At 50.0% G+C, this 10,759-nt stretch overlaps 1 protein-coding gene across 3 annotated transcripts in view; it reads left to right on the top strand.

The window, feature by feature from the left end:
* Positions 1–2,062: 2,062 nt before the first annotated feature.
* Positions 2,063–10,759, top strand: part of MYB (MYB proto-oncogene, transcription factor) — a 28,087-nt gene continuing 19,390 nt past the window's right edge. For 2 of the 3 annotated variants that reach the window (XM_050972212.1, XM_050972215.1), the window contains exons 1-6: positions 2,087–2,193; positions 5,764–5,881; positions 7,504–7,575; positions 8,238–8,330; positions 8,727–8,947; positions 10,472–10,709. In XM_050972212.1, coding sequence (XP_050828169.1) covers positions 2,171–2,193; positions 5,764–5,881; positions 7,504–7,575; positions 8,238–8,330; positions 8,727–8,947; positions 10,472–10,709 — 765 coding nt within the window. In that variant the 5' untranslated portion in view covers positions 2,087–2,170. Of the gene's footprint in view, positions 2,194–5,763; positions 5,882–7,503; positions 7,576–8,237; positions 8,331–8,726; positions 8,948–10,471; positions 10,710–10,759 lie in introns of all 3 variants that reach the window. The other variant, XM_050972214.1, reaches the window with a different exon arrangement.

Below are 10,759 nucleotides of genomic sequence, written 5' to 3'. Positions count from 1 at the left end.
GAGCAATAATAGACATTCTTTGCATTTATTCAGCAAATTTACATCCAAATCGGGAAGATGTTGGATTTATCTCAGCTAACACTGAAATATTTGCAAAAATCAATAAGGGAAAGTGTTTCCTGCTGAAGAAGGAAGAGATAACCTTGCACAGTTTTGTTTGTACCTTTCTGGGATACAGTAGGCAAAATGACCACACCGCTTCAGTGAAACCTGCATTTTCAGTCACAGAGAAGTAGCACATATCCTTAACAGTATATCCAGTGAATTCTCTCACATCCTTACAGCTCCACTGATGACAGGCCCAGCTCTGGGCCTTCTGTGTATGTAAGCAACACGCACTGTTGGAGCAGTACTCGGAAAACTCTCTTACTTCTAAATGACTTTGGGTAAAGGGTTCAGGAACATTTTACACACATGAAATTTACACTCTTGTGGCTTATTATCAGTTTTGATTTTGCAACAGTAGTATCCCAAACATCTGGCAACACTGTGGACACTAAGACACCTTTCTGTATTTTCTCTGGCCTTCTGATTTCCTTCATTGCCCAAATACATATTTACTGGGGGAAAAAAACTCAAACTACAAAACAACTTAAAAATCCGATGGCTATGAGTAGCCTTGTTCTCGGCTGATGTCAAAGTGTATTTTATACAAAGGTGTAGATCAGAGCTGAATTAGTCTTCAGTTTTCCAGATTAGTGTTGACCCCACACACAACTTCCTCGCAGAGGAATGCTTTGCAGACATGGCACTGTACAAAGCCCCTTCACTCGGCACTAACGTTGGTCCTGGGGGAGCAGACCCATTTTACAGGTAGGCAAAGAGGCCGGTAGGCACGGCACCTCCTACCGGAGGCTTGGGCAGAGCAAAACAGGAACGACGCGCACCCTCCGGCTAATTCAGCACGAGGTGTGATCCCAAGAAGGGATGCGTCCGCTCGGAGAGACAGCCCCGGCTGCGTGTCCATCCCCGCACTGCCCGAGCCGGTGACCCGCATTACGCGGGAGCCTCAGGGAGCAGAGCGCCGCGGCGGGGCGGTGCGGGGCTGCCCGCGGGCTGTGCCCGGCGCACGGCCCCGCACGGCCCCGGCCCGCCCCGCCCCGCAGCCCACTACGGGCCGCCGGTAGCGGCGCCGCGGGCTCGGGAGCGGCACCGCGGCCCCGCCCCGGCCCGGCCCGCCCCGTCGGCAGCTCATTGATGAGCCGCGGGCCTTTGAGGAAAGGGCGAGTGCGCCGAAACCGCTGCAAAGCCATGATTTTTCAAGCAGCAGCGCAGCCTGGGAACTTTGCATGTTTCGCCATTTTTCACATCCTGACTCATATCTGTATCAAAAAACGTGTTCTCTGGAGCTCATCGGACACCCGCCGCCCCTCCCGCCGCCGCGGCGGCAGGCAGCATCCACGCCGGGCAGCAGCAAGGGGAACTATAGCAGAAATCCCCCGCGGCCAGGCAACCGCAGCCAAGCCCCGGGCAGCCCCGGGCCCCTGCGAGTTCCCTTTCTATTGCCAGCGGGGGTTGTTCGCCCCGAGGGCTGCAGCCCGCACGCCACGCAGAGAGCGGAGCAGGTGCACCCGCCAAGGCCCACCCTACCCCGTCGGCGGGAAGCACCTGCGTGGTCGCGGGGTCTCGCCCGAGAGTTCTCGCTCCACGGCGAGACTCGCCTTCCCCACCCGCCGTGCCCGGGGGAGAGGGGCTGCCCCCCCGTCCCGACAGCACCATCAGCGACAGCCGCAGGGCGCGGGCACGGTCACGGGGGGGCTGCGGACGCGCCGTCGAGGGCCCGCGGCGCGGGAGCGGCGGCGGCGCTGGCGCGGGCGGCTCCCGCCGCTGCCGCGCGGGATGGGCGGGGCGGGAGGGCCCCGTGGGGCGCGCGGCCCCGGTCCGCCCGCCCCGCGCCCCGCCGCCGCGGCACGGGCCCGCCAGGCGCCTGCGCACTGCAGGGGCGCCAGATTTGGCGGGAGGGGGAGTGTCCAAAGGCCCTTTGTTTGATGGCATCTCTGTTTACAGAGTTTACTCTTTAATCTCAACCTGTTTCCTCCTCCTCCTCCCGCGACTCCTCGGCACTCCCGTGCGCGGCGGCGGAGCGCCCAGGCGCAGCCCGGCAGCAGGGCGCGGCGGCGGGCGCGGGCTCGGTCTCCCCCGTCCTCCTCCCCCAGCGGCCGGTGCGAGGATGTCCCGGAGACCCCGGCACAGGTAACCCGCTGTCTGCGGGCGGGGGACGGCCGGCTGCGCTCCGCGCCTGTCAGACGGGGCGCGGGACGGGAGAGGGGGAAAGCTGCAGCAGGCAGCCGGCTCGCCCGGCGGACGGGCGGGCAGCCCCCCGTCCTCCGTGCACCTGGTGTACTCCGCCCCCGTTGTCGAGGCGCTCCCCTCCTCCGGAGGCGCCGGGGGAGCTGCAGCCCAGCGGGACGAGCCGCGGAGCCGCCGGTGCCGGGGCGCTCGGGCCCCGCGCTGCACGCCTGCGGGGGGCCGGTGCTCGCCGCCCGCAGGAGCCGGCGCCGAGCCCGACGGAGCTGCGCGCCCCGCAGCTGCAAGGCGGGACAATGTCTGGCGGGCTCGGCGGCGGCAGGTAGCGCGTCCCGTCCCATTCATTCATTCATTCCCGGCCGGGTGAGGCGACAGGTGGGCGGCGGGTGCGGGGACTCGGTTCGCTCCCTCGACTTTTTGTTTCCTTTATTCGTGCTGCCCTTTCGCCCTTGGAAGCGCGTCTCTGGCCTGAGGGGCTTAGCTTTTTCCCGGTACACGCCGCTCGGCACATGCCGGAGCGCGGCAGCGCGGGCGGGGGGCTGCGGGTCCGACGGAGCGCTCGGCCGGAGCTGTCACCCGCGTCTGCCCGCCTGCCACGCACCCGGGGCAGGGCGATCCCTGCCACGCCGCGCCAGGGGCCGGGGGCGGCGGTGCCCCGGGGGCGGCGGACTGGACCGGACGGGGCAGTAGCGCCGCGTGGCCGCGTCCGTGGCCCCGCTGCCGCGCGGGCGCACCGAGCTGGGTTGTTGTCTAATTAGCCGGGGACGGCGGGTCGGACACGTGGAGGCTTTTTTCTCTTTGCAACCCGGCATCCTCCCCTCCTCCCCTCTCCTTTGGCTGGCTGTCACAGGGGAGAAGGTCGCAGCCCTGCCTGTCGGTTCCCGGGCGCCAACCCCGTCCGGTGGGACAGGGGGCTTGGTGCGCTCTTTTTAAGGGAGAGGGGCTTGCGGTGCGGGAGGAGGCGGTGAGAGCCGCTGGGCGAGCGCCGGGCTGTACTTTGAGTGTCAGAGCGGGACTGTCGCTAGAGCTGGCGGTGAATCACCCGGCCCGTCTCTCCAGAGAGGGACAGCTACCGCTGCCTCGCGGGCGCCTCCCGCAGGGACACGTCCGCCGCTCGGGGCTGGGAGGCCGGGGCCGCTCGGTGCGGTGTCCGCCTGATCCAGCGGGCGCGGCGCCGGCGGGAGCGGGCGCGGGCTCTGCCCCGCGGGGCTGGTGCCCGAATTCCTTCAATCACTGTAACAGCAGCGAGTCATTTCCTTTACACCTCCTTTTTTTTTTTCTTTTTTTTTTGCCTCTCCCTTTTTTTTTTTTTTTTTTAAGCTTTTCCCCCCTTGTATCGTTGCACAAGCCGGTTGCCTCGGCGATCAGCGCAGAGCTGACGGGCGGCCGGGGGACTCCCGCTGTCCCGGCCGGGCGGAGCGCCGTGCTGTGCCGTGCCGAGCCGAGCCGCCTGGGGGGACGCTTCAGGGCTGCGGCCGGAGGTGCAAAATAAAGTTTTAGAGCACCGCTGAGAGCCAGGTTGACTGAAGAAACTACCTAGCGTCCCGGAATCCCCGGGCACTTTTCTCCTGCTGGAGAACGCAGGTAGTACAGTGAAGTTTGCTCGGTTCTGCGGTGCCAGCGAGGCCCCAGTCATTTAAATAACCCTGTTACAGAACTGGCCCCGCACTGAAGTCCTTAAACGTGTTGGCCGCTGATGCTGTGCTGCTGCTGCAGAGCGGCGTTTCCCTGCGGCGCAGGAAGCGCCGCCGATGGATGCGTACCTGCTGGTTGCCGTCTACGGAAAACTCATTTTCAAAATGATACTGGGAAACTGTGCCACAAAACTTCCTTTAGCATATGGGCAGCGGCGCAGCTGTCTCTGTGTGTCACTGAGAAAAGTGAATCTGCTTTGAGCGGCGGCTGGGGCCGGAGCCGCGCTTGTGGCAGCTGGAGCGTGGGAGCTTTTGCTCGAGCACGGGAGGTTCCAGCTGCCAACGAGGGGTGCGTGCGGAGTGGGAGCTTCCATCGGGGCTACTCCCAGTGCTTTTGGGGTCTGGGGAATAGGGAGTGAATCGTGGGGCTGCCGGACTGCGGCGCGGTGGGTGTGAGTTAAGGGTGGCAGTGATGGGCTTGGTGGGTGGGTGAGTCAGGGGCACCCTGCATAGGCTGCAGGATGACCACACACATCACAGCAGGCTGTGGAAAACTTTTTACATGCAGCATGTAAGCATGTTCTTTCATGACACAGGCCAGAAAACAGGGTGGAAGATGTAGGGTGTGATTAGCCCAGTACTTTTAAAGAATGTGTGTTCAGCAGCTTGCCTTTCGGAGGTGTTCGCATCTTGACAGTCACCGTGCTTCACTGCAACTTAATTGAAAGTAATCTCCTGAAAACAGGTTAACAGCATAAACTGCGCCTGTTAATTTTATTACAAAATAACTTTATTTGAATGTCTTAGTCATATTTTAACATACCGCAGCATGCCATACCATCAGATATATCACAGGTTTTAATCTTAATGACACTGACCCCTTTCTAACACGTTTGGCTAGCAGCTCTTAGCTGAAGTTTCAGAACTGCTGCTCATGCCTTAAAAGTAAAATACTGACCCCCAGAAAGGCATGTCTTGTTGCAAAATGCTCTCATTTAGATTTAGTTAGCTAGGTAGAGAAGGTGTTGTTTGTGAAAAGAGTCATGGAGTCCTTTCTACCCATAGATAGCCTCTGGGGAAATCCCTTAGTCATGAATTAGGTGAGCAGAGTATTTCAAAAACAGTATGAGGGATTTAGAAATAGACTAGAGGTAATAAAGTTATAGAAATGGAGACTGCAGAAGGGCTCAGTCATTCATTTGTTGGTTGCAGGATTAAACAAACTTGTCCTCAGTCCTTATCTGTCCAAACCCATAAATGGAGGGCATATTTTATATTAGAGCTTATTGCATGTTAATGCTGCCACTTACTGTCTTTGCTTATTGTAAAAACTTGTGCCTTCTCATATAGGGCCCATAAAAATTTTCTCAGACAAAGTTATTGTTTAGCTTTCTGTTTTGCTACACAGTCAGTTTTATTTTGGAGCAGTATGACAATCTGCTGTGTTAAACATACAAAAACACTAATACTTTTCAGAATGTGTATGTCATGAGTTAAAGATCTGAAACATGTACTCGTGTACTGGACACAGCCTCTAGTTGTCTTTATTGTCCCAATCATTGTATTTTAATTTGAAACCTTCATTGGCTGAAAGTTTGCCAAATGTGTAATTCGCCACTGATCTAACATTAGGAGCAGGTCTAAACATGCACAGTAATACGAAGGTTGCCAGCCCTTTGCCTGTATCTGTGGATACCAAAAACAGCAGAACCAGTTCAGAATACTAGAACAACAGAATGCAGAACAAAATCTTGTTGTGCAAGTTTTAAAACTTTTATCTGTGTAACCTTTGTAAGGATTGTAGTGGGGGTTTTTTTTGTGTTTTGTAATTAAGTAGCTCAAGTCCTCATGCTCCACTCTGTCGCTGTGTTTCCTTTTGCAGTATATATAGTAGTGATGATGATGAAGAAGATGTTGAGGTGTATGATCACGACTATGATGGTCTGCTTCCTAAGACTGGAAAACGCCACTTAGGAAAAACCAGGTGGACTCGCGAAGAGGTAAATCCAAGTTCATTCCTCTCCTGCATGTAAAAAGATAAGAGAGCGCATGGATCACATTCTTCTCCAAAGTGCTTCATGTTCTTCACCATATTGCTAATCTCCAAATTTACTTCAGTGACGGTCCCATATCTGAGGACAACTTTTTTGACCCACTAGCTACATTTCATGTTTTATTTAACTTTGAGCATAGTTCTTACCTTTTCAATAAATATATAAACACAACTTTTTAATTTCCACCATGCTCTGTGTTAAAGAACGTGATGTGTGAATCTCTGTGTAATCCCTGTTGGGGAAGCAGATTCCAAATCATCTGTAGCAGTGCTTCCTTGTTGCTACTCTCCTCTTTATGTTTGGAAACTGTTGCTATGCAAGAACCCATGTGTGTTCAGTGTCCCACAGCAGCAAACCACTGTGGTAAAAACTGCTGCAGTCCTTCTGTACCACTGGAATTTTGCACTTCAATTGCACTGTTATGATTCCAAGTGGAAGTAAAGTAAAAGCTGAAGGAGAGAAATCCAGCAGTACCAAAACAGAGCATTCAGGATGTATTTTGCTTTTCAAGGTCAGAATTAGTTGTGATACCCTTGTGCTGACTTTCTGGGGAAATTGTGGTATCAAACTCCTCTGCCAGATGGATCTCCTTTGGCCATTTAACTGGTTTGAGTTTGTTGTGGAATACATTAATACAGTTCTTGAGTTATGTTTTGACTTTCTCTTCTCTAACAATGTGTATTGATGTAAAAACAGTGGCAGGTCACCCCTTGCAAGCTTTTTATTTACTTATTTTAAATCATAGTCTGCCCTTACAGAGGTGGATGTGGTTGTGATGTGGCCAGGGAGGAAAGGATGGCCATGAGGTCCAAATGCCATTGTCCTGTTGCATGAACTGGGAATGTACTGGGAGGTGCTAACTGGGGAAGGAGAGGGTTACTCTCCTCCTCTTATCTCTTGGGGCATTGCTGATTTGTTTTACTCTATCTCGATCTTTCCCAGTACATAAAATTGATTTCTTTTGTCTTTGGGGTCTATATTTCTGGCCTTATCATTAAAAAGGTTGGGCCAAATTTTTTGCTATTTACAAGTATGTGAAACTCCCTTGCAGGGAACAGGAGCAAAAAGGAGCTGTTTGTTTTATTGTGCATTTATTGTAGGTGGATAGGCCAGGAGCAAATCACTGGAACTCCCATTACTTGCAAGACATATAAAGCCTAAGGCTGTGATTTTCAGAGGTGCCCAGGTAGCTGAGTGCCTGACTGTTACTGAATTTCAAGGTTATTCTGATGCTTGGCATCTAAACATCCATTTCCTCCTTTAAATCCAGTCCAAGAATAACAGTTGCAGTGCTTTGATGAGTAAAATGGGAATGTATACTGTGAGTCAAAGAATTGCACAGAAGTCAGACTTTCTCCTGCAGCACAGTAAAGAACCTACTGAAATCCAAAGGAGTAGAAAAATCTTATGCTCTAGTAATTAAAAGCATGCAAAGTCTACAGGCCATCCTCCCTTACACTCAGAAAGCAGAAGTAGATAAGAAGCTACAAGAACAAATTAAAAAATATTTCATTTGGATAATAAGAGATTGCAATATTAATTCTATCTGGGGGGGGTTTATGATCCAGGATGAGAAGCTGAAGAAGCTTGTGGAGCAGAATGGCACAGAAGACTGGAAAGTCATTGCCAATTTCCTTCCTGTAAGTGGATATTGGTTTCTGTTTCCAGGCTTAGTAGCAACTCTTTATCAAGGGGTTTCCTTAATAAAGGAGAAGGGGAGTGGTTGCTTTATAGTTACATTTTCAGGGGAGATACAAAACTTCCACAAATGGAGACCTTAGAAATGCAGTTAGATTACAGTGGAAACCTCTGCATTTATTTTTCCTTTCACTTCTCAGAAAGAGCTGGAAAAAATCAAACAAGCAAAAATGGGGGATGGTGGGACTTGCACAGTAGATGGTCAATGTGACAATGAAACAAAATGTCTCAGCACAGCAAAAAAAAAAAAAAAAACTTTGGTGAATTGCATGTGTGATTTTGAAGAAAATTTCTTTGTGTTTGTCTGTTGCTGAAATACTGCATGTGAAAACATGCCAGCTATTGTGCAGATGGGGAAGATAAAATTCGTGTAGTTTTGGTGATGGAGTCCTCAATGCAGAAGTGATGGAAACCTTATCTATTCTGTGAGCAAATTGATAGTTGACCACCTTCTTCTCAGACTTACTGTATCACTCTGTGATGTTTAGGAGTCTTAGCTGGTAGTGAAATACAACAAAACAAGTGTATGAAAATAAGAGCATTCTCACTCTACTTTCACCTTTTCTAAAGAATTATCCACTTTGTGTATTTCGCGTTTGTCTAGAATCGGACAGATGTTCAGTGCCAGCACCGATGGCAGAAGGTACTAAACCCAGAACTTATTAAAGGTCCATGGACTAAAGAGGAGGATCAAAGGGTAGGTAATCAGTTTTTCTTTCTGTCTGATTAATGCCTTATGAGCAGATTTCAAGTGTTGGGGTAAAACTCCTGGAAACTTTGGTGGTCTCAACATTATTACAGCCAGAGGCAGATTGTATTTGTGTAGTACTTTCTAAGTTTGCTATGCAAATGAATTACTGTTGCTTTACAGCACTGTAATGTGGAATTGCAGTCTAGAAATGCCCTAACTATTACCAGATTTTTCCTTTTGGGTAAAAATATGAATGGGAAGTGGGGAACCTTAATTGCTATTAGTTTTACTTGGGCAGTTTTGAGAAATGTTGTCAAAACTATTTCTTCACCACAGAAAAAAAAATTCATTGATTCATCATGCATCATTAAATACAGGCAGTTTTTATGTCGTCCTTTGAAGGTAATAGAGCTCGTGCAGAAATACGGTCCAAAGCGCTGGTCTGTCATTGCTAAGCATTTGAAGGGAAGGATTGGAAAACAGTGCAGGGAGAGGTGGCACAACCATTTGAATCCAGAAGTGAAGAAAACCTCCTGGACAGAAGAGGAAGATAGAATTATTTACCAGGCACACAAGAGGCTGGGAAACAGATGGGCAGAGATTGCAAAGTTGCTGCCTGGACGGTAATGACATATGCTTTTAGTTCTTGAAAAAGGAAAAAGCTGCAGGTCTGAGCAGTCTGTTTTGATTGCCTCAGACTGCCCTGTTTAAATGGAAAAAAATTTGGAATCAAAACCTGGGAAGCCAGTGACACCAATGTGCATTTTCCTCAGTGGGGAACTTCACTGTTTGGTCAGTACACACAGCAGTGTGCTATTTTTACAGGCTTTTAATGTTTGCCACAGGTAAAAAAGCCAGTAACTGGAGCAAGACCATAAGAGTTTCCTAAATGTCTGTGCAGTCTTATTTGTGCCTGTGATGACTGTCAAAATTTAAATCGATTTAACAGGGAAGATCAGGCCCTGCAATTGGAACATAATTTACATTCAGCTAAGGGTATGCCTTCAACATGAAATCCAGTCTGTTTATTCAAAATTATTTAACAGAAGGCTTCTTCAACTTTTGTAATTGCTCTGGAATCATCCAGATGATTTTGACCTGTTAAAAAATCATATGTAAAATAGGAGAAACTTTTTCCTCAAACTCTGGTCCTGGAAATACTTGTCTCACTGAAAGCTTTTGTACAGCTTGTATATGAACTCAAAGATTCAGTGTCTAATTTTCTTGATTAAAAGTGACTCAAAATGTGGACAAGAAAATAATGTAAGCTAGGGAGAGGTTTCCCTTCCTACTTTTCTTCCTGCTATTTGATAAAACATCTTCAAGACCTAAATATAAGGCATAAGATCATGATAGCCCTTTAAGCAATCATTCCCTGGGCTGCTTTCACCTTCTAGAAGATAACATGAAAGGAATCAGCCCTTGGAAATATTTTTGTGGCTTCCACACATCACAGATTCTACTTTGAATGATAACATGGAGTGGTGATGTTTTTCAAATAGCAGAGCTGATTTAAAGTATACTCTTAGGAATCTCACAAAGTTGGTAAGTTTGCTTTTCCTGACTCATTTATGAGAGGATTTGAATCTCTGTTTTTCTGAATCTAAGAAAAATCCCAACAGTTTTGTTTACTGAGTTTGTGTGTTCTGCATGTCATTGTTGCTGTCCAGGTGACCAGCTGGAAAATTGCTTGGAAGTTAGTCTGTTCACAGCTGTTCTCCACAGTCTTTCTTTCCAGCAATGAGACACAATAAGACTCCACTGAAATATTAAGATATAGGAAGATGATGTTGGCATTCCTTTAGGATAGCCTCAAAGGGAGGTTAGCCTTTGTTGTCTCCTCACTTCATGAGAATGAGGTGAAGATGAAATTACGAATTTCCTACAATTTGAGGATGTAAGTCATGAGAGATTTCTTTAAAAACATGTAAACAACCGTAGCTGGTTTTCTTTTCCCCTAACCTTTATACTGAGTACCTTTCCTGACAAGTTGGGAGTAGCATCTGTAGTGGTGGGGGTAGGAGGAAGGTCAGAGAAGAGCTCAGGGTTTAAACAGAAATGCAGACAGCAGTTCCCTGCCCATTGACCTGTCTGAACTGGAAATTCTCGTATTTGAAACCTCTCGAGCGCCCGTATTTCTGTTGCAGAACTGATAATGCTATCAAGAACCACTGGAACTCCACCATGCGCCGGAAGGTCGAGCAGGAGGGCTACCTGCAGGAGTCCTCCAAAGCCTGCCACTCCTCAGCACCTGCTGGCTTTCAGAAGAACAACCACCTGATGGCCTTTGCTCACAACCCGTCGCCACCCGCCCAGCTGCCGGTGGCCGGCCAGCCCCCGCTGAGCAGTGACTACCCCTACTACCACATCCCTGAGCCACAGAACGTGAGTGCCTGGAGGTGGCATGTGCAGGGCTGCTTGTGCTGCCTCGCTCA

This window comes from Serinus canaria, chromosome 3 (assembly GCF_022539315.1).
Source record: "Serinus canaria isolate serCan28SL12 chromosome 3, serCan2020, whole genome shotgun sequence".
NCBI classification, from domain to species: domain Eukaryota; kingdom Metazoa; phylum Chordata; class Aves; order Passeriformes; family Fringillidae; genus Serinus; species Serinus canaria.
Note: the sequence above shows the minus strand (reverse complement) of the source record. Positions and strands in the feature narration are given on the sequence as shown.